This window comes from Plecotus auritus, assembly GCF_963455305.1.
Source record: "Plecotus auritus genome assembly, chromosome: 9".
NCBI lineage: Eukaryota > Metazoa > Chordata > Mammalia > Chiroptera > Vespertilionidae > Plecotus > Plecotus auritus.
In genome coordinates, this window is record NC_137783.1 from 116,863,433 (window position 1) to 116,887,472 (window position 24,040).

The 24,040-nt window shown below is 43.1% G+C and overlaps 1 protein-coding gene across 1 annotated transcript; it reads right to left on the reverse strand.

The window, feature by feature from the left end:
- Positions 1 to 1,933: 1,933 nt before the first annotated feature.
- NRIP3 (nuclear receptor interacting protein 3) lies at positions 1,934 to 24,040 on the reverse strand. The gene is made up of 7 exons (XM_080641065.1): positions 23,795 to 24,040; positions 8,990 to 9,151; positions 8,404 to 8,486; positions 6,358 to 6,497; positions 5,650 to 5,702; positions 5,236 to 5,330; positions 1,934 to 4,939 (listed from the first exon to the last, which is right to left on the reverse strand). Exons 1-7 carry the CDS (start codon positions 23,966 to 23,968, stop codon positions 4,924 to 4,926), a joined length of 723 nt encoding a protein of 240 aa, XP_080497191.1. The 5' UTR covers positions 23,969 to 24,040; the 3' UTR covers positions 1,934 to 4,923.

Sequence of the window (24,040 nt, forward strand, 5' to 3'; positions counted from 1 at the left end):
GTCCAGGTGGATAAGGCTTTTCTCTTGGAAGGAGAGGTAAGTTTCTCTGGAGAAACATTTCTCTATACTCCTGCCTGCTGGTCTAGTAGCCAGTGTTCATTTAAGTATGTGTTCAACACTTACATGCTAAACACTGCTGTAGGTACCAGATATGTATCAGTGTATAAAAAAGACAAAACTCATTACCCTCTCGTAACTAAGATTCAGAGGGGAACTCGGACAGTAAGTTATACAGTATTTGGATACTGTGCTATGGTAACACAGTAATAGAAGGGAAAAGCTGAATATTTGTGTACAGATGCTGGTTAGAGGGTAGATGTGGTGTGAATGGTAAATGCTTTAATTATTTCACAATCAGAAAGCAAGGTCATCATCTGAGAGTGAGAATGTGGAAGGAAGTGTTAGAGACAGACATGTCTGATTGGCTTGGTCTTCTCAGGATGCTTCCCGGTTCTTCAAACACATAGGCTCCAATTGGCCCACCCTATGAGCTTCTGGTATACACAGAGAGATCTGAATCCCAGTGGTGGAGTCAATTTAGGCTGATGCAGGGATTCCCACCCCATATTTCCTTCCTTTGTCATTCGTTCAACTCCTACCCTTCCCCTCACCCCTTACTGAGGCTGGAACCTCCTCTCTGGCAGGCTGCCTCTCTTCAGATCTTAGAACAGGCCCTCTTCACACACCCCTGTGGTCTAACTGGTCTTTTAGAAACTTGTTCACTTTTTTGTTTTGTTAATCATCACACTAGGATATTTCCATTGATTTTTTAGAAAGAGTGGAAGAGAGAGAGCGTGAGAGAGAAACATGATGTGAGAGAGACATCAACTGGTTGCCTCCTGCAGGTGCCCTGACCAGGATACAGATTGAACTAGCAACCCAGGCACATGCCCTTGACTGGGAATTGAACCCAAGACCCTTTGGTACTCGGGCCAACACTCTTAACCACTGCTCAGGGCTAGAAACCTGTTCACTTTAATAACTTTCTATTCCCCAACTGATTCATATATACCAGAGAAACTATTAGGAATTCAGACTTGTGGGGGACAATTTCTATAGAACTTTCAAAACAGAGTATTTGTTTCCTCAGCACCAGATTCTCAAAATAAATAAGAACCGCTACAGCAGCCCCCCAAGAACAAGGTCATCCAGTATATCCAGGAGTCCAGCATTTCATAATGAAATCCCAAGGTATCCCAAATGATGAAAGCAAAGTTAAATTCCTGTTATCCAGGCTCACAGTACAGAGATCATATGTCCACACTCCTGCTGCCCTCCAAGTGTCTCCTCTGGCAAACACAAGTATCTCTTCTAGATCAACCATACTCCCTCTTCCTAACCTTAGCAACATTAGCACTCTTGAAGGCCTCTTTCTGTTTTAAAATTGTGCTAATCTTTGATTTCACCAGCAACAAAAGCATTCTCTCCTTAGTTTGTTGCCTGAGAGCAGCTTTTTGTCATGCTGAGGTATCAGCTTGAAAGGGTTGTCAGTTTGAAAACTGAGACATTTTTTTTCTGTGAACAACTTGGATGAGAACCCAATTGTTTGAGATGGGAGACTTTCAAGAAATGAGGTTTGACTGTATTTCCTTTTCTAGAAGTAAGTGTTCTCATGCTGCTGAGCCACTATATTGTGAGGGAATTAAAGCTGTGAGGGAACACCATATGCCAACCACTTTACAGGGATTATCTCATTTGATTCTGTAAAGTTAGTATTATTATCACTTGTTTTATAGATTACAAAACCAAGCTCAGAGAGGTCCACTGATTTGCCCAAGGGCATACAGGCAGTAAGAGGGAGAGCTCAAGGGCCAGTAGCAATAGAGGAAATGAGAGCAACAAAGCCTAGTGTTCAGAAGACCCTATGAGACAAACACCCATGCAATTAGGCTGTTCCCACCTTCCAGGGCCCGACAGACATCAGACAAGCACACAGAGGGGAAGATTTCACTTTATTGTTAATTATGTCAATTTCACAAATAAACCCAACACAGCCAGAAACACTGAGCAGATAAAGTGCTAATGCAGAGGCCTAGAAACAGAAGGAGGGAGGAATCCAGTTCGTCTCCTCCATGTCCCCAACCTGGAAAGATACTTCTATCACACAGAGTGAGGATAGCCGACATACCAAGCAATCCATTCTATAGACACTTTGAGCTAAGGGATAGGAAATCTTACCAGGTGGGATCTGTGCAGGGCAAGGAAATAGAAAAATCAGAAAACATTTATTCCACAAATAAGTCAGGCATAGAAATACCAAATGACAAAAAGAATATTTTCTAAACTTTCTGTATTTGAGATAGACACCTAATAAGGAAGGCGAGGGGTACCAGTTCTACAGGTTCACTTCTTGCTACTGCCTGTCTTCAGAACTGTGACCTAAGTAGACTCTCTTCCAACACCCTCCATCAGAGGTACCGGAGAGAATATTCTAGGATTCTGGGAAGAACTGACCTTACCTGCTTACCTTACCAGCCCCACAAAAGTAGACCCAGTGCTCCCTAATGAATATCAAGGAGATGTGGGCTACCAGAGTAATCAACTTGGCAGCATTTAAGGAAGATTAATGGAGCTCAAGAATCCTCATAATTGTCATTAGACATTTTAAGGTACCTCTATCAAGCCTGAGGTTTAAAGCACAATTATTTGGTTAGTAAATTCAAATGATTTGACTGCATTGAGATTATGATACCCTAAGCTTAAACAGCCCCAACTGTTTCTATTTCAAAATTAGAAAATCACTGACTGATTCTCAGAGGCTAAAAAGACCACTAAAGGTCATCTGATCATCCCCCTGATGCCACAGAATCCTGAACTCAAAGGGCCAGAATCAGTCACATCTTTCCCTGAGAATTCCTGGTCTACTCATCCACAGGGAATCCACATAAGGGTAAAGGAGGCCAAGGAACTTCCAACATGCCTCACTTGTGGCCAAGAGTCAAGGCTCGGAGTGGAACTTTCAACTAGGGAAGGAGGGGTGAAGCATTTCAACTCAGTCCTAGGATCAGAAGCAGGCCAAAGTGCTGCTATGATAGGTAGGGGAGGAGAGTAGAGAGACTTCAATGGAAAGGCACAAGGCCCCCTAGGTAAAACAATGGAGTGGAGTTGGAGGGGGCTTGAAGGTTGGTAACCTGAGATCACCCCTGCTGAGCGTCAAATGTGACCTCCTCTACTGTGGCTATGCTTAGTTTCCATCTCACTTCCTCTATAGGGGCTGATAAGAAGGGGGCCTGAGGATGACCCCATGATAACTGGCTGCAGCTATTCAGGTGGAGGTCACCAACTTTCTAGTCTTTAGGTAGTTTCCATAAAGCTAAAAACATTCAGAGTTCCAAAGAGTTGTTTGGTAGGGACAGCAGCTGAACACTAAATGAGATTGTTGGTGGGACCTTGCAAAGTTCAAAGTGGGATCCATTAAATACTCTGGGAACTAATGCTATGGATCAAGGGTAGAACTGGGATTCTCCTAAAGAGATACTCACAGCTGGCTATTTTTCTGACTTCTCCAGGTACTTCCATGACCAAATTGAAGAGGAAATTCCACTATGGGTATCTGTGTGCCCAACATGACACCGCCAACAAAGAGTTTCGAGAAGTCCCTGTGATCTTCAACTCTTTGAGAGGGGTCAGGAAATATTGGGCAGTCAGAAAAAGTTGTCCTTAATACTGCCAGCCGGCGCCCTCCCCCAACCCCCACCCCACCGCCCTGCCTCTTTCCTTATACCAGGACAGAGCCGAAGAGTTCCCAACCCTCAATACCCGGCCTGAAGTTTCATCCTGACCATCCCAGAAAGATTTCCCTATGTAGGCCTTCCCACCAACTGATTCTACCTAGTACTCCCTTCTATTCTAGACCTGCTCTGAGTCTTCTTTACCTACTCCTGTTCTCAGCTACTTGAGTCCATGTCAGATAAAGATCCAGAGTCTATACAGAGATAGTTGACTGGATCTTGGGAATATTAATGTCTAACAATGATGCCCAGATTATTTACTGAAGCCTTCAGTTCCATCCCAGAGAGTAATTAATGTTCTTCTGTCTGTGGTTCCTTCTCCTCCCCTCCAAAAAGTTCCACATGAAACACCATCTCACTGATCTTTGTACCCTCAGCTTTTAGGCGCTAAGATAAGGGCCTAAGTGTCAATTTGGGTCAGGGGACTTTTAGTGGGCTTAGCACACAGGAAGGAGATCTACCCAGATCCTCCTTGCATCCATCCCCAAAGCATACTCTTCCCCTACCCTACCTTTTTTCAAACCCTCATTTCTTCATCTTCCTCTCAAGGCTGGAATACAAATGAAGTAGTAAGGGAGAATGAACATAGCCTTGGCTTTATCAGGTCTCAGTTTTAGGTCCCTTCTGCCACTGACTCCGTATATGAGCTTAGGCAATTCACTTGTCTCTCTGGAACTTTATATGATGTCTCTGGGCTCTTTTAGATTTTGGATCTATCCATACTTGAGAAATCAATGAATGAATTAGAAGAAATATTAATTCTGAGACATAGGCATCCTGCTCCTCTGTGAAACAGCTGAAAGGAGGTAAAGGTCAGGTTCCTGTTTATTATACATTTTAGCTATAGGAAAAGAAGCAAGTGTACTTATGGAGAAATGGAACCTGGCAGCTCCTATATTTGACAAATTAAAGCAAATTCCTGGAAGAAGCATAAAAATAGGCCACAAGTGAGACCTGGCAGTGTCGAAAAGGTCTAGAAATTAAGTGATCAAGGGAGTACAAAACAATGACTATAATCAGACAAGATCTCTAAGCACAGACTAAAGTCTAGAGAGGTTTGGGTGGGAAGGAGCCCTGGAGCTTCTATTAGAGAAAAGGACTTGGTCCACAGCAAGTTGCTACTGCATTTGGTTCAAACCCAGTTTCCTCAATCTGTCAACCTGGTGTGTGTGCATATGCTTGCAGGCTGTAGTTATGCTTCTGAAGTGCTGAAATGAAAAAGAAACAGAAGAAATGATACCAAATTCAAGGAAGTTAGGAAGGCAAGTACAAGTTTAGTTTAAAAGCTACTCATTTTCCCCATCACTCTGTGCAGTATCATCCCTGTTCATTCTGAAATGTGAGCTAGAGAGTTTTGTAAGATGGTGAAATCTGGGAGTGGGGAGAGATGTATCTGTGGTATGACTGAAGGTCAAAGACAGGACACAACCCAATATCCTATATGGGAAATCCTCTGGTTAATGGCAAATGAATTTGACTTGATCTGACCCACTTGGACACTCACTTGTCTTCATTCAAAGAAACTGTCTCCACAAAAGGGATTTCTTCTTTGTCTGTTTTCCCCATGATCAGCTGGTGCTTATCCAAGTTTATGATGCACTGAAAACAAGAGATTCACTGTCAATTATCTCACTTTGGAGGTATCCATATAAGATGATCCCTGCCTGGCTGGCATGGCTCAGTGGTTGAGCATCAACCTATGAACCAGGAAGTCACAGTTTGATTCCCATTCAGGGCACATGCCTGGGTTGTAGGCTTGATCCCCAGTGGAGGGCATGCAGGAGGCAGCTGATTCATGATTCTCTCTCATCATTGATGTTTCTATCTCTCTCTCCCTTTCCTTTCCTCTCTGAAAAAAAAAAAAAATGACCCTTGCCTCAGAAAGAAAGTGTCAAAGGGAAAGTAGAATCAATCCTACCTTCAAAGATCGGAGAGTCTGGAGACCAAGGGATAAGTTCTTCTCATTATCCTCTAATAAAAAATAATTAAAATTCAACCATTTCTATACTGGTTTAGAAGTCAGCCTTATCACCATTAGGTTCTATCCATCCAACCAACCAACCATCCATCTATCGACTCATCCAATAATCATCTGTTGCATCCATCTAATAAATATCTGTTGTTCATCTACTTAAGTAATTTTCCCAGATTATTATAGCTAAAAGGTGATAGAACTAATAATCAAACTCAGGTCTTTTTAACTAAGATTCAAACTTGGGTACTTTTTAAATAAAAACCAGGAACTTATAAGTAGTCTAGAATAGAGTACATGACGGAACATATGAGATGGTGGGAAATTATCAAGGGATTTATGGAAAAGGAGTAAGAGGATCTTGCCCTCTACCTCAAACCAGCTCATGGAAATCTCTGAAGGACCCTTTTCACTGGCACACAAAATGTTTGCTGTCTTGCCTCCCCCTTTTTTAAGAGTAATTCTCATCTTGCCTTGAATGTAGCCCAGGGTCCAACTGGTACTATGGAAGGCAAAAATTGGGACAAGGTCTATAGTACAGAAAAGTGAAAACCTGGGATTTTGAAGAAGTCAGGCATGAGATCTCATGTGGGTTTAGAAGTAGGGAGAAGATTTACTTTAGGGTCCATAGATCAGGTCCCCAATTCAACTCACCAACCACTGCTGCTGGGCAGTCCAGGCAAAGGGAGCCTAGTGTGATCACTAGGTGCTCAATCTGCCCCACTACTTTCAGATGCCGGGGTAGAGAAAGCTTCTCTCCTTCATGCTTGTGAGATTTGACATGCTCCTTGAGTCTGCACCAGAGGAGAAGATACCAGAGGTTTCTGACAGAATCTGGCAATGTCTACCTTCTCACCCATAGTCGGAATTTTCCAAGGATTTCCTGGGAGTAATTTACCAAGAAAGTGCTAGCCAGCCTATGCTTTTTGTTTCGGCACTTTGTCCTAAACATGCCAGGGGATATAAAGAAAACTAAGGATTCATTTCCTGTTCTCAAAGAGATACCCCACTGTGTGCACTGATAAAAGTAAGAGTTGACTCACTCAGAGAATCTATTCTGCATCCTAACATTCCCCCCTGTGTGCAAGTTTAGTTAACATGTCCTTTTACCCATCTATGGATAATAGATCCCAGAGAGGGCAGGTCAGGTCTACTTTTAGAAGATACTCTGTTCAATGTCTAATTTTCTCTCTGTCTTTTTCATTTCAGTCTACCCTCATCAGTTAGTCTTAGGCTCTAAGTTTAGTGTCAGTAAGTGCATTGATATTGAAATCAGCAAGAAATATCATGGAGAAAGTCCCAATTAATTTAACTTGTCTGTACAGAGGAAGAAGGAAAAATACAGCGCCAAGGTTTCACAGTTATGTAATGTGATTGGAACAGCTAGCACCCGAGCTATTATGGGTTGGTGGATAAATACTTAATTATGGGCTTTCTGTGCCAGTACTTTTGCTTTACTCCACTTCCTATCTTTTGGTGTTATAACCCATCCAAAAGAAAAATAAGTGCAGTTTTACAGATGGTTATTAATTTGTCTGGAATCATGGCAGTCTGCTACCTACTAGTAATTATGCGCAAGGACATGATTAGTCTTTCTGGAACCATCATGGTGCACTGTGTCTCATCTCTTCACCACATTAAAAAGCTCAGGATTCTTCGCACAAGAGCACTTGTGTCCTGGACTCCCCCTACCACCCTGTATGTACAAAACCCATAGAGGCTGCTTCAGAGAGTCACAGTGATGGTGAGGGTTGAGGACAGGGTAGAAACAAGATGAAAAAGGTCATGTAGCAGAGGTCACTGATTACACAAATCAAGTCTTGTGCAAGCCTGACTTAAGAATATGGACATCGTGAAAGTAGTTTAAAATGGGCCATTATATCTATCCTAGTGATTGTTTCAATGCAGAGATTTGGGCTAAGGGATGACTTATTGTACTTAGGGATACAGAAGTGGAAAAGAATATTGGGTTGATCCTCCCAATTCTGGGCCCATCTGGTACTTTGGAGGAAAGAGAAGGAAGAAGAAATCAAAGTACAGATGGAGTGAAAAGGAAGAGGAACATATCTGTCAGAGAACTGAAGACATTCAATTCTGAGAGGTATCTGCCCCTCACACCCAAAACCCAGCAAGCTCAGCAGTAAGATCTCATATGTTTTTCACAGAGAGAAAAGGCACTAAAAGACTATTGGTTAATGACCCCTATGATGGTTCAGGCCTGGCAGCTATAGCAATCCTATTCTAAGTTCAGTTTGATGCTTTTGGAGACAGGCAGTGTCACCTTCAGAAGGACCCTGAGTTAAGCTAAAGCCAGCCACATTCCCTGCTTTTACTCATCGGGGCTACATCAACAGGACAGCTCCTCCTAATTTGTTGTCTGGGCAGGTCACAAATCAGGAACAGGGCATGGCACACAATAAACCAAGAATCTCACATTCTCTCCAGAGCTCTCGTGTCTTTTCTCAAAACTTAATAGGTGGAGTTAATGGAAAGTCTGAGGCTTGCCTGGCTCACTGAATTCTCCCAGGTGTCCGAGATCCCTCACTCTGTCCCGCTACTAAGGACTGGTTCCAGCTGATATTTGAGCTCTGCACACTTCTCTTGGAGCCTCTGTGGAGACCCTCACCATCTCTAACATCAAAATAGACTCAGGCAGAGTGATTGGCATCTGAATTCCACCCAGAACAAGTAGCTACTTACCCCAGTCTATACACACAGGCTGAAGAGATGAGATTATATTGACAGCCTGTGTCAATCAGGGCTTTCACATCCTTTCCAGCACACTGTGGAGAGGAACATACTGTTCAATAGGAGCAAGGGAAGGGAGACCCAGAGAGCAAGCCGCAGATGTCATATGAAAGGCAGGTTTGGAGAGCATCTTCACAATTATGGGTTTGTAGTGTTCCATCTTTACCCACTGCTAAGTCTCCTTTGAGGGGCCCTTTTTCTTGCTCAATCTAGAGATGACAGAAGATCCCAAAGGACTTTGGGTTTTTCATTCTATATATCAAGTAGTGTGTGTGTGTGTGTGTGTGTGTGTGTGTGTGTGACATAGCCCTTTGCAAATCTGATGAATGTTTTGATCCTTTTTCCCATAAAGATGCACACACATACAAAATACTGCACACACTTTGCCTTGCATGGAGTGCCCTCTTTGAAACTCACTTATGAATCCCATGATATGACCCATACTCACAATTTTGAGGTGAGAGACCCTCTTCTGATTATAACGAGCTCAAATCCTACCCGCCAGAAAACCCTGGGAAAGCTGTTCTCAGAACATTACCTGGCAAGAAACCAAAATCATCTCATCATCCTCAGACTTCTTCAGTCCCTCAGACTTAGCCTGATTGAGTTTGTTGGTCTTGGAGGTCCACGGGACACGACTGCTTCGGAGCTTAGACAGGTTGGTTTCCATGAGGCGCCTCTGTAGAATGTTATGCGGTTGCTTGAGGAATAGAAAGCAGAGGCTTCTTAATGACAGGTCATTTCCCCTTCTCCCACTGTCCCCCAGGTGCTGCTGAAATAATGCAGGAGCTTCACATAACTGAGCTCTCCATCTGCTTCTTATCTAGTCTTCCTTCAAGTAGGGACTCCATTGGTACTGTCAGAGCAGGTACTATAAACCAATTTGCAAGTAGGCCACTCTGAATGAAAGAGCCAGGTGGGACACTGAAAGATGGGGATGGGGCCAAAGATATTCTGTGGCTAAAGAGAAGTGAAAGACCCTTGTGATTTGGACTTCCTGGGCCTACTGCCTTCCCGCCCTTTACAAGGGCATTTTAAGAGAAGAGTGGCTTTAGTCTATGTGGTATAGGTGTATCTTCCAGAGGACTGACAGAGGGGCAGCTTATTTCCACAGGCCACAGAAACCTACCTACCACTGGTTGTCAGAAGCTCTGCCTATTTCTATTTCAAGTCTCACTCCCTTACCGTCTTATCTTTTGGACCCAGATGTGTGTGTGTGTGTGTATGTGTGTGTGTGTGTGTGTATGCCTTAGTGGCCTGAGTGAGTCACCCATGGGTGGATGGGGTGGGAAGACAGGAATTCAGACCTGCTGAGGAAACCTCTCAGGAGACACACTTTGGAACGTAGCAGAACCCACAGGAATCATCCTTACTGACATTCTCTAAATCTCCAGGAGTAAAAGACAGCTCCTGCCATATGCTTGTCATCCATGCCCGTCTCTTCAATGGGCCAAAAAGTGGGAGTATATAAGGGGCAGAGACTGACCAAGAAGTGGAGGACTTAACTTGACCTTATATCTGTGTCAGGATACCTAATGTTAGAAAGCAGAATGAGGATTGTGATTTCAAATCTGCTCTTTCAGCTTAGGAAAGTTCCCAGGGCAGATATATCCATTCTCTACCGCTTCTACCCACAGTGGCCTCTAGAAAGTATAAGCTACCTCTTGATAAGAAGTTTCAAGAGAAATTTCTACACAAAGCATTTTATTCCCAGTTTACATTAACATTCGAAATCCCTCAAAGTATAGCATCTAACCATAAGCTTCTATGTAACATATACAGATAGTCCTCCAGTTCTAGGGGGAAGAGAGTCATTCTTAGAAGCCCAGAGCCTAGAACTTTCCCAGGAAAGGGGGAAGAACAGGAGAAGGTCTTCATTTTCCACCACCTTACAGATTTCTGAGGAAGAATGGAGTCAGAGCCATGACTCACTGTAACCCTGCTGAGGTGAAGAAACATATTCCCGAAATACACTGATTCTTGGCAAAGCAGATTCTAAATTAGTATTCTTGAGAAAAGGAGAGAGAGACACTTTAAAGAAAATGAGCTTCTTAACTTGATAAGGAGCCAGAGGAAGTGCTAACTCTGTCAGATTTCCTGATGTGCCATTGGGAGAATGCTTTGCTCCTCAAAAGAAACAGAAATTCTTCATTCTTATTTCTCTCATTAATAAGCCTGGATTCCTAACTTAAATCATACTACAACAGGATGTTTGTTTTCATCAAGTCCAACTCAGAAAGTTTGGGGCTTTTCTTCTACATCGTTTTGCTGATCACTTTATCTGGTTACTCTTTTTTGTTGTTTTTAATCCTCACCCGAGGATTTGTTTTCCATTGAATTTTAGAGAGAGTGGAAGGGAGGTAGGCAGGAAAAGAGAGAGTGAGAGGGAGAGGGAATGATGTCAGAGAGACACATCGATTGGTTGCCTCCCGCACACGCCCTGATGCTCCAACCACTGAGCAACACTGGCCAGGGCTATCTGGTTACTTTTAATCTTGCAGAGGAGTCTAATCACCACTGGATAGATAAGGCAAATGAGGAAAGTTCTAAAATTATTTTCTTTGAAGTCATCTCTCTTGAATTCTCCTCCCTTCCTACTGGACCCTTCCTCCACAAGCTATAAAACACACTCAAAGTTCTCATGTATTGGGGAGAAAATCTCAAACCCTGCCTCCTCAACTCTATACCCCCCTCTAATCACACCCTTGTCGTGAGAGGTCTTTTTAAAGAAAAGTTGAAATCACTATATCTAGTTCCTGATACCTATAATTTCTTCAATGAGTTACTTTTGAATTCATAGCACCAATAATGACTTCCTAATTTCCAAATCTGATAGATATTTTTCAGCCTTCATTTTACTTGACTGTTCTAGAGCAGTGGTCGGCAAACTCATTTGTCAACAGAGCCAAATATCAACAGTACACTATTGAAATTTCTTTTGAGAGCCTAATTTTTTAAACTTAAACTTCTTCTAACGCCACTTCTTCAAAATAGACTTGCCCAGGCCGTGGTATTTTGTGGAAGAGCCACAATCAAGGGGCTAAAGAGCCGAATGTGGCTCGCGAGCCGCAGTTTGCTGACCACTGCTCTAGGGCATTTAGCCCTGCTGACTATAGTCAGTCCTCCATACCCACAGGCTTTGATTCCACCGATTCAACCAACTGTGGATTGAAAATAATCAGGAAAAAAAAACGTCAGGAAGTTTCAAAAAGCAAAACTTGAATTTGCCACACACTGAGCACTATTCTGAATCCACATGAATCAAGAGATATGTAGGCATACCCAGCTGTATCTTGTACACACATGCTACTCCGTTTTATTTAAGGGACGAAATCCATGAATTTTAGTATTGGGGGTGGGGGAGCTGAAACCAATCTACCATGGATACTGAGCGTTGACTGTATTCCTTTATTTGTTCCTTTCTTTAGTAACCAAAGAAGGTTCAAACACAATACATGCTCAATGTAAAACATTCATACATCACTGAAGTACATAAAATTACAAGGGAAAGGCTCCCCAACCTCTCAACCCCCTTTCAGTTCCACTTCCTATAAATAACCATTAAATTTAGCAATCTATTATTTAAAAAAAAATTTTTAATTGATTTCAGAGAGGAAAGGAGAGGAGAGAGAGGTAGAAACATCAATGATGAGAGAGAATCATTGATCGCTGCCTCCTGCACATCCTACAATGGGGATCAAGCCCACAACCTGGTCATGTGCCTAGACTGGGAATTGAACCGTGACCTCCTGGTTCATAGGTCAGCGCTCAACCACTGAGTCACACCGGCCAGGCAGAAGTCTATTCTTTTTAAAAATTTAATACAGTTACAAACATATACAAAAATAAGATCATACTATAACACTGTTCTAAAATGTTCTGTTTCTGTTTAACATATGAAAGGTATTTTTCTGTCAGTACATATAATTCTATTCATTCATTTTCATAACTAAAAGTATTCATAGTATAGTTCAAGAGTTGAAAATTCACAGTCAATAAACCCGTATAAACCTCCAAGATGTATTTCTCTGGTCATTTTTATTAAGCCTACATGTTTTCAATGACAGTATAACTACACATTTACTTCTGCTCTGAACCAAAATGTTACTAAAATGATTGATAGTCAAGGAATTAGAAAGGCCTAAAACTAGAATAACAAAAAGAACAGTAAAGAAAATGATAAAGAGAGAGATGCTGACAAAATTTTGGAATCTGATAAGCGACAGAAAAGTGGTAAGTGAACTAGACTAGAGAAAGCTAAGTGTGTCATACCATTCTACTTCACAGAAGGCTGGAGTGGTAAGACTGCCAGCTGCTCATCAAAACCCATCTTTTCCTCTTCTTGCTAAGCAGATTCCTAGATTATGCTTCCCAGCCTACCTTGTAGATGGGCATGCCCATATGACCGAGTTCTAGCAAACAGAATATGGGTGTAAGTGATATGCACCACTTCTAGACCTGGCCCATAAAAATCTGTGCACACTCTCCATGTTCTTTTCCTCTTCTGACTGGCCCGAATGGAGATGACCTCTAGGGTAACCTTCTTGGAGATCACATGTTTAAGACAAAAGAGTCACTGTCAGCCTGGGTCCCTAAATGACTATAAAGGAGGGCTGTCTTACTGATCTTTCCACTAGTACTGTTACTTAAGAAAAAATAAACTATTATGTTTCAGCTATTATATATTTTGGGGTCTAGCTGTAAAAGCATTCTTCCTACTCAAACTAAAATATTGAAAAGGCTGTGGAGTTAGAGGTATTAGAACCTCTACAGTTGGAGGGTACAATTAATGTTGGAAACAGATTAGGGTAAAGTCTGTGTAAGACTCCCACTTGGCCCAGGCAACTGGGAAGAATACCAAATGTTTATTCTTTTTGTAAGAGTAAATAAAAAGACTGTTTGGTTGATAGTTTGGCTAGACTAGAAACTATGCACTGTCAGATTTATAAAACAACTACAAGTGAAGATGGCGTAGCATACTAAGCCAGAACTGAGGGATATCAGTTCAAAGACTGAAAGGGCTCACAATGAGCCTGACATAATGAAAGAAAAAGATCCACACCAAGCCCTAGCTGGTTTGGCTCAGTGGATAGAGCGTCGGCCTTCAAACTGAAAGGTCCCGGGTTCGATTCCGGTCAAGGGCACATGCCTGGGTTCTGGGCTCGATCCCCAGGGGGGGACTTGCAGGAGGCAGCCGAACCATTGATTCTCTCTCATCATGGATGTTTCTATCTCTCTCTCCCTCTTCCTTCCTCTCTGAAATCAATAAAAAATATATTTAAAAAAAGGATCCACACCAAGATTTCACATCACTATGAATTTCTAGAATATCACAGATGATCAAGATTCTAAAAGCTTCCAAAGAGAAAAGGATAATACAAAGAATTAGGAACCATCCATTGGCGTAGGACTGCTCAATGGTAATAATGGAAACTAAAAGACAATGAAAAACCTGGCAGTGCATAATTTCTAAACCTAGTCAAACTATCAATCAAGATTCAGCAAGTAGTTCCCATACATTCTCAAGAAGCTATTGAAGGATATGCTCCACCAAAGTGAGGGAAACCAACGGACAAGGAAAGAAAGCATAGGATCCAAGAAATAAAAGATCTAATAGAGAAGACAGGCAAAGGAAACTCTAAGAATGGTGTTGAAGGAAAAGTCGACAGGTTGTATAACAGGTCTTGAGAGCAACCAGTCCAAAATGAAATGGGAAGATAGAGGGTTCCAGGAAGAATGTCTCCAAGAAGAAAGGAAAGGAAAGGAAAGAAGGAAAGGAAAGGAAAGGAAAGGAAAGGAAAGGAAAGGAAAGGAAAGGAAAGGAAAGGAAAGGAAAGGAAAGGAAAGGAAAGGAAAGGAAAGGAAAGGAAAGGAAAGAAAAGGAAAGGAAAGGAAAGGGGAAAGGGGAAAAAGGAAAGGGGAAAGGGGAAGAAAAGAAAGGAATGGACCTGCTAGATCATCTTCAGTTTTAAGGCATTTGAAGTAGATTTAAATTTTAAACAGAAAATTAAGTAAATTAGCCTAGCTGGTTTGGCTCAGTGGAGAGCCTGGTTTGGCCTGCGGACTGAAAGGTCCTGGGTTCAGTTTTGGTCAAGGGCACATGCCTAGGTTGCGGGCTCAATCTCCAGTAGCGGGTGGGCAGGAGGCACCCCATCAATAATTCTCTCTCATCATTGATGTTTCTATCTCTCTTTCCCTCTCCCTTCCTCTCTCTCTAAAAATCAATAAAATATTTTTTAAAAAAGAATTACATTTTAAAAACAGAAAATTAAGTAAGTAAATGACTAGGGAATTAGTAGTCTTGAAAAAAACTAATATGTATATGAGAAAGGAAATAATTATAATACACTAGAAGCCGGTGCACAAATTCGTGCATGGCTAGGGTCCAGCCAGCCCGCCCCAATGGGGCCGATCGGGGGAGGGGCCGCAGTGGTTAGCTGGCTAGCCCCGCCCCCTGGTCGAACACCCAGTCAAACTCCTGGTCGAGGGGACAATGTGCATATTAGCCTTTTATTATATAGGATTATTTGATTCAACTGTGAATAACCCTATATAATAAAACCCTAATATGCAAATCAACTGAACAGTGGAACGACTGATCGCTATGGCGCGCATTGACCACCAGGGGGCAGATGCTCAATGCAGGAGCTGCCCCCTGGTGGTCAGTGCACTCCCACAGGGGGAGCACCACTCAGCCAGAAGCCGGGTTCATGACTGGCAAGTGCAGTGGCAGTGGTGGGAGCCTCTCCCACCTCCACTGCAGGCAGGCGGTAAGGAGCGAAGGGTCCTGAACAGCAAGAGGGATGTCCGCCGGAGAGCGGGCCTAAGCCAGCAGGCGGACATCCCCCGAGGGCCCCCGGACTGGGAGAGTGCGCAGGCCAGGCTGAGGGACCCCCCACCCCGCCCCAGTGCACAAAATTTTGTGCACCAGGCCTCTAGTATAAACATAATCATAATAATGTAAGCAGTAAATGCTGATTTAACCCAAAACAGTTATTTAACATTATACAAAAACTAGAGGCCCAGTGCACGAAATTCGTGCATGGGGGGGGTGTCCCTCAGCCCAGCCTGCACCCTCTCCAATATGGGACCTCTCGAGGGATGTCCGACTGCCCATTTAGGCCCGATCCCAAAGTCCAATTGCCCATTTAATGGGCAGTCGGACTCCCTCTCACAATCCAGGACTGCTGGCTCCCAACCGTTGCCTGCCTGCCTGCCTGATTTCCCCTAACCACTCTTCTGCCAGCCTGATCGACACCTAACTGCTCCCCTGCCGGCCCAATTGCCCCTAATTGCCCTCCCCTGCAGGCCTGGTTGCCCCCAACTGCCCTCCCTTGCAGGCCTGGTCCCTTCTAACTGCCTTCCCCTGCTGGCCTGATCGCCCACAACTGTCCTCCCCTGCTGGCCATCTTGTGGCGGCTATCTTGTGTCCACATGGGGGCGGCCATCTTGTGTTGGAGTGATGGTCAATTTGCATATTACCTTTTTATTATATAGGATAATAGGAGAGGGACATGATGGGGAGGTGTAAGAGAATCAAACCTTTATCTATTATAATAGAAAATCAATAGATAATGATAAAAATCAATAAATCAAAAGATTTTTTTGCTTGTTTACTATTTCATTCCCCCAACTAGAGTGTTAATTCCACAAGGGCAGGGATCTTGATTGCCTTGATCACAGCTATATCCCCAACTCTTTTTTAAAAAAAAAATATTTTTTATTGATTTTTTACAGAGAGGAAGGGAGAGGGATAGTTAGAAACTTCGATGAGAGAAACATTGATCAGCTGCCTCCTGCACACCCCCTACTGGGGATGTGCCCGCAACCAAGGTACATGCCCTTGACTGGAATCGAACCCAGGACCCTTTAGTCTGCAGGCTGATGCTCTATCCACTGAGCCAAACCAGTCGGGGCTATATCCCCAACTCTTGACATAGTAATGAACAAACAAATCTCTACCCTTTACTTCTTCAAAAATCCTTTCTTGATTAACATCATCTAGTTCTTTATTTCAGAGTCCTTTTAGTTCTTGCGTATTACATAGTTTGTTCTACTTGAGTTTCCACTCCTTGAATGTTGCTTTGTAAATTTGCTCAAGTGGTTTATTTTTATGTTTATTGAAATATTGGCTTTCCAAGGGCTGTCATCTATATTCCTGATTTCCTTCAAGATACACACTAAAATTAGCTAACAGGTGCTGCAGGGACTCTGATGGCCTTTTGGATATAATTCTCAAGTCATCCTCCTGACATGAATCCTTCTTTTATGCTTTAACTAAATAAGGCAACTACTAACTTAAGCAGTTCCTGGTTCTCTATTGTTCCTGAACTGTAGCTGCTAAATCCTAACCAGGGTTTAGACATCTAAATTCTAACCAGGAAAGCTCAAATGTGCTGCCTCCATCACCATTAGCAGCTTCTGAAGGAAATGGGGCTCTGTGGGCAGTACTGTTTTCTGGGTAGAAATAGTTGAGGTTCCTCAATCCGGCACACTGTTTGCATAAAGCTCTTCTAATCAGGTTGTAGAGTGGGAAGGAAAGTGAGGTGAAAGAAAATAGATTATACTGCAGGATGCCACACAATGATGAACTGAGCAAGAACTTCTAAGACTACTTTCTCAATTCCTTGATCGCTGCTGCACCGAATCCACACAGAATCAAACTAATGGGATTTTGTGGTCCACAGAATGAACCAGACTAGAAAATAGGGAGGATGACAGAAATCTGCCTTCTTTGTAGCATTTACTCTCAGAGGAGAAACTCAGTTTCTAGCTAGCAATAGAACAACCAGTTAGAGATAGGGGTCAGCAAATACAGTCCACAAACCAAATCCAGTCTGCTGCCCATTTCTAGAAATAAAGGTTTATTGGAACACAACCAACCCTACTCATAAGCTGTCTGTGGCTGCTTTTGCACAATAGCAGAGTTGAGCTGTTGAGACAGAGACTGTTCAGCCTGTAAAGCAAAAATGTAGTTACTAACTGGTCCTTTATGGAAAAAGGTTGCCAACACCCGACTTAGAGCAGTAGTTAAAAATATATGCTTTGGAGTCAGACAGAGCTAAGTTCAAGTTAGTAAGTACCTTGTACTTTTGTAAGGATTAAATTACGTAATATGAAGCATTCAAATGTTAGTAGGTGTATGTATGTGTATATACATTAAATTCTCATTCAGCCTAAAATTGAAGCTGCTTACCACTCACTATTTTCCCCTAAAAGAGCATGAAATCATCCTACACCATTATTTTTCTCATATATAGTTTATAGGTAAACATGGACTCCTGATTGACTCTCACTTCAAGCCCAAAATACATGTCTCTATCTGACCTTGGAAATCTAAAAGGGCACTAATATCTATGCCTTCTCTTCTTTGCTTACAAGCTAAATATACAACATATGACCCATTCTACCCCATGGGAATATAGACAGGCTGGCCTTGGGTTTGCAGTTGCTCAAAAACACATGGGCACCTACATAAGGCAGGCTGTCACATTGCCCCAGGCCTTCTGTGTTCTCTTTGCCTTTGCCTTGTGCTCCAACAGACACATTATTTCAAAGAGAACAGCCTGATTCCTGATTGTTCCCTGCTTGTGGATCGGTCTGAGATGGTGGTTTCTCAGCTCCCATGGCAGACTGTATTTTTGTTAGAAAGGATTCACATATAGGCAGGGAATTGGACTAGACCAGTGGTCGGCAAACTCATTAGTCAACAGAGCCAAATATCAACAGTACATGATTGAAATTTCTTTTGAGAGCCCAATTTTTTAAACTTAAACTTCTTCTAATGCCACTTCTTCAAAACAGACTCGCCCAGGCCGTGGTATTTTGTGGAAGAGCCACACTCAAGGGGCCAAAGAGCCGCATGTGGCTCGCGAGCCGCAGTTTGCCGGCCACTGGACTAGATAACCTGTAAATAAGTTCTTATTCTGAGGTTCTATAGGGCACACTCTGGAGGGAGCCTCCTCCCCATACCCCCATAGTCAATTTACTCACCAGGGAATGATGATGCTATAATCAGATGCTGGCCTGATTAAATTTGTCACACCAGGCTATACTAATCCCTTCGTCCACTGAACTCCTCTGGCACGTAGTGACTCTAACATCGTGGCAACTAGCACAGGCTTCCTGGTGGTGTTACTTATCTTCTTGTGAACTGTCTACCCCACAATTATACTTGAATAACTAATAGAAATCCCAAACTTAACTTGTTAAAAAATCAAATTCCTGATTCTTTTTCCCTATCCCTAACCTGTTCCTCCTAGTCTCACCCATTTCAGTAATGACAATTTTATTCTTCCAATTGCTAGATCAAAAACCTTGAGATCATTCTTGACTACTCTTTCTTTCAGACCCTTAATCCAATCCATCAAGTAAACTTGTCAGTTCTGCCTTCAAAATATATCCAGAATCTGATTTTTTTGGTCCCCTTCACTACTATCACACTGCTGTGAGCCGCCTTCATTTTTCACTTGATCAGTCTCCTGGCTTCTACTCTTACCCCTCTACAGCCTAATCCACTCAGTAGTCTGAGTAATCCTGTCCTATATAATAAGAGAGGAATATGCTAATTATCCGTTACACCCTGAGGCATAACGACGACCATGTAACACCGATCACAGATCTGCAGGAGGGTGGGGCAGCAAACTACAAGCAGGCAGGCAGTGGAGAGCTACAGGACAGGGCAGGGCAGCAAGCTATGAGGGGGGTGGGCGGGGGGAGCTATAGGAAGGCGGCAGCGACATACTGGCGCACGGATTCGTGCACAGGGCTACTAGTATTTTTATAAAAGAAGTCATGTCATGTAACCCCTCTGCCCAAAGTCTTATACTGGTTTACCATATTGGATTAAAAGCCAAATATCTGGACAATGAACTATAAGTACTCTGGCCTATAAGTACCTCTCTGACGTTATCTCCTATCACCCTCCCTGTTGCTCACTTTGCTCTGCTCAGAATGACCTTCTCAAATTCTTCAATTACATCAAGCACACTGATAATTCAGGCCTTTGCACTTGCTGTTTCTTCTGTCTAGAACATTCTTCCCCAAGACAATTTGCTAATTTCTTTCAGTATCTCCTAAAATGCAATCTTATCAGAGAGGCCTTCCCTAACCACCCTATATAAAATAGCAAGGTTCCAATCTACCCTACCCTGGCCACTCACTGTACTCCCTACTTCCCTTACCCTGGTTTATTTTCTCCATAGCACTATCAATTCTTGTTTGTTTTTATAGGTAAGAGATTTTTAATATATTTTATCAGAATTCAACATATGAAATGTGCAGAAATAAGTTAAAAAGGAAATTTGAATAATTCAGTTAACATACTTTATCTAAAAACATGTGCTAATCTTCCTTACCCTGAAGCAGAAAATGCACATTCCTTTTTCTTCATCAAACTAAAAGTCTCTCATATACACAAAATGGTAAGGTACCAGGCCCATTAGGTCCACTTATACTTGTTTTTTTTCTGCCTTTCCCCCCACAAGAATGTACGTTCCATAAGGGCAGGAACTCTGTTTTGGTTCACTATTATATCTTCAATGCCTATGTTATTGCCTAACATGTAATACATGTTCAATAAATACTGAACAGAATAGATTAATCTGTTCTGTCCTTATTCATAATAGATAAACTCCCTGTAGAGAGAAATTTTGTTATTTTCTTCTTTGTGGTCCTAGGAGCTAGCAAGTGTTCTGACCATAGCAAGTGTTCAAACAATCTTTGCTGTAATTAGGATGCAATCTTGGCTCTGAAAATCTTCAGTTTGTACCAGATCGTGCCATGATATTGGTATTTCATACTCCTTTTCCAAGGTACCAAAGTTCTTTGGTCTAAAACCTGCAGGATTATGGATGTTTTGTGGCATTATGAATGATTAAATTATGGGGTACCACCCATGGCTGCTCTGACAGAGATTCTGATCAGGTAATTCAGATACTCAGAGTACAGAGCTAGTCATTTCATGGTCTGTTGGCTTTGCTGTGGTCTACCATCTTCCCCTGGCCTTCATTTCTAATTCTAGTGACTTCTGCTAAAACATTTGCCTATAAGCAGAATCAATCACAGACAGGAAAACAAAACTCTATTGCTAGACAACCAAAGGATGGACTGATAGTCAATAATATTATGATATTGAAAAGACTGCACATTATCCTATGACAGGACTGGCTTTAAAAAATTAAAAAGTCCTTACCTCAATGAGGAGATCATTTATGAGCCTGGTAGCTAAAACAAAAGAAACTCTAAGAGTGGAGCTTTTTTGTTTTTTCTCCAATTTCATGAACTTTGAAAAAAATAATAAATCAAATAAAATATTACTCATATCTCTGATGATGGCTCTTAATCTAACACAGAAAAAAACAACAACCAGCACAAGATGAAAGGACAAACAAAATAAAAGAGCCAGACATAAGAAATAAGTTAATTATGCAATTAATTTGCATAGCAGACTTTGTATCAGCCAACTACACGCAATAGGAATAGGGCAAAGGCACATCCCTGGGCCAAGAGAACAAGACCACATTTGATTGCCAATGGGTATTCTTGGCCAATCCAAAAAATGTTGGCAGGCTAGTATCAAACAGCAAAAATTACAGAAACGGCCTCACAATAGGCAAATAATTCAGAAAACCCAGCAATGTCATTCTAATATAGGTGACTAGTAGGAGAAAACCCACAATCTTCTCACTGGCACATACCCCAGAGTCAACTAAAACTAATCTGTTTCCCTCCTTATCTCTCTCTCTGGTGATCCCCTCCCTGTTCTTGTCCTCCTCTTGAGTTTGTACCATATGCCTATTTAATCAATTTTGGCATCCTCAAAATTTCACTTCAATGTGAGAAAATTGAGTCAACACTGGTCTATACTACCAGAGATATCCATAGAATGAAGTGAAAAAGTACTTCTAAGGTTACTCTTAAGATCATATTGAGGCAGCAAAATCAGTTCCAGGAGAGCTTAAGCATGCCACCTCACCCCAGTACTCACAGTTCTCCTCCAGTGGTCAGCAAACTGCGTCTCGCGAGCCACATGCGGCTCTCAAGCCGTGGTTTGCCACTCTGTTAACTAATGAGTTTGCCAACCACTGTCCTAACCCTACCACAGTTGGCCTGGCTGTAATCTGTTCTAGCTCTTCAGTGCGATCATTTGCACATTAAAGGTGTGAGAACAGTGACAGAGGAATATCAATTCAAGGGCAATGGGGAGGAGGGGAGGGGAGGAGAGGGGGGAGGAAGTGTGAACCATGGTTCAGAGTCTCACAGTAAACGGCTATGTGTTACATCCATGGCAATAACTTGCTTTTTCAGGATGCTTCCTTCTTCCTGCCTACTGCCTGTCTTCTATGCTATCAGCTTCTGTGTGGTTCAACTGAGACAGACTAGAGTCAGAAAGACAGATGGAATTCTTCCTACACAGGATGAAGCAGTATAAGGAATGCTAGGCAGAAGGATGGGGAGGTAGTTTCTCAGGGAGAGGAAACTCCTTGACAGCTCAGGACAACCAAACGTCAATCATATCTTAAATCCAGGCTGAAGAGAGGAAAAATATTCCACATTTTACTTCTTTTCCTAATGCTTCCTTCTTTATTGGTTCCTGCGGCTTCCAGGAGCTAGGATTATTTTGGCAGGGAGGTAAGAAGACCTGGACCTGATTTGCTAAATAAATCTAGACTTCTTTAATGTAAAAGAAGGTTAGAAAGAGTTATCGTTTTTTCTAGGAATACATTTCAGTCATCACTCTGAGTGAGCATGAATCTGATGGACAATCCTGTGACTTGTGCAGGAAAAATACCTGTGAAAAAAACAGAGCAAGATAACTGGGTAGACATCCCTGAATGTAAACAACTAAAAATGACCATCACAGTGGGAGGGAGGACAAATTTGATATTGGTATCTGTCATTAGGGTTGTTTAAAAAGATGGATTCATGCCGGAACCGGTTTGGCTCAGTGGATAGAGCGTCGGCCTGCGGACTGAAGGGTCCCGGGTTCGATTCCGGTCAAGGGCATGTACCTTGGTTGCGGGCACATCCCCAGTGGGGGGTGTGCAGGAGGCAGCTGATCGATGTATCTCTCTCATCGATGTTTCTAGCTATCTATCATCTCCCTTTCCTCTCTGTAAAAAATCAATAAAATATATTAAAAAAAAAAAAATAAAAATAAAAAGATGGATTCAGGAGCTCTGCCCTCAATAGTCATTCTTGGGCTGGAAATAACAATTGCAGTGAACCAGGCTGAGATGCCCCCCCCACCCCCCACCAAATTAAACATTCCAAAAGCTCAAAAATACTGAAAAATTATAGAGTACCTATTTCATTTAAAAGACATTTAATTAATGCTTCATAAATTATTGCCCATATGATTAAAATGGTCATGAAATTTAAGGAAACAAGTAAACTACAAGAAAACTCCGGATAAAATTACAAAGCTAAACATACATTTGGCCCAGCCCCGCTACAGTGACTGAAGAACGAGAATTAATTACAGTTCTTTAAACTAGTAACCCTTAACCATCCATCCTCCTTCCAGAGCTAGAGGGCAGCATGGTCTTTGAACCCAGACCTCCAGTCCTGGGGGTTCTCCTTAATGAGAAGAACAAGCCTGCTGGAAAAAGCCAGCCCCAGCCCCAGCCCTAGCCCCACATGTTAGCTGGTCAATGAGACGTAGCAGCCTGGTTTCCGTCTATTTGGGGGGTGGGGGGAGAGAGGAGTAGGAGGAGAGCTGATTATGATGAAGAGATGTCTGTGGTTCAGGAAACCTTTACGTTCGATCCTCCTTTTCCTGTCACCTTTCAGGATGCAAGGTCAAAGTTAGGTAAGAACAAAATCAAATGGAGAAGATTTTGCATAGGGGTAAGATGGAGTCAACAAAAGTCACCTGGTATGGTGACTGCCAAGAAACCCCCCTTCCCACTTCGTCCTCTCCTCACGCCCACTAGGAGTCACCTCTGTCTGGCTGGTTAGACAGGCCAAGCATCCCGCAAGGCTGCCCTGGCTGCGAGGCTCAAGCCCCACGCGATCCAAATCCGTCCTGCGAATAATGCGAAAGGAAGGCCACTGGGGGCAAGAAGGCAGGGCAGGGTCTTTTCTAGTGTAGAACAGACCCGCAGGGAGCAGGCAGAGCTGGGGTGAGGGTGGGGGAACGAGACCCTGAGAGACACTGGAGCAGGGGATGGATGGAGAGGAATCCGAAACAGCAGGGAGTCAGAGGGCAGCGGCGGCCGGGGCTGGGGCGGTGACTCAGTGAAAGCAGCGATGGGCGGGCCCGGGGACCGCAGGGCGCGCAGGTGACAGGCCGCCGCGCAGGGGGCCCGAGGCGGGCGCGGGCGCGGGCGCGGGGGCTCACCGTGTCCTTGGACGAGCCCAGCTTCTTGAGGCCGTCCAGGGGCAGGAGGTCGGCCGAGTCCTTGTGGATGAACTGTACGGCCTGCTTCATCCGGCGCTGCTGCCGCAGCGACGCCGCCTCCCGCAGGTCCGTCTCCTTGCGGCCGCCCTCGGTCAGGAGCCCTGAGTAAAACATCGCTGAGGCTCCGCGGGCGCCACCCCGGGCTCCCAGCCACCCCGTCCTCGAGCTCCGCCAGCGCCGCGAGCC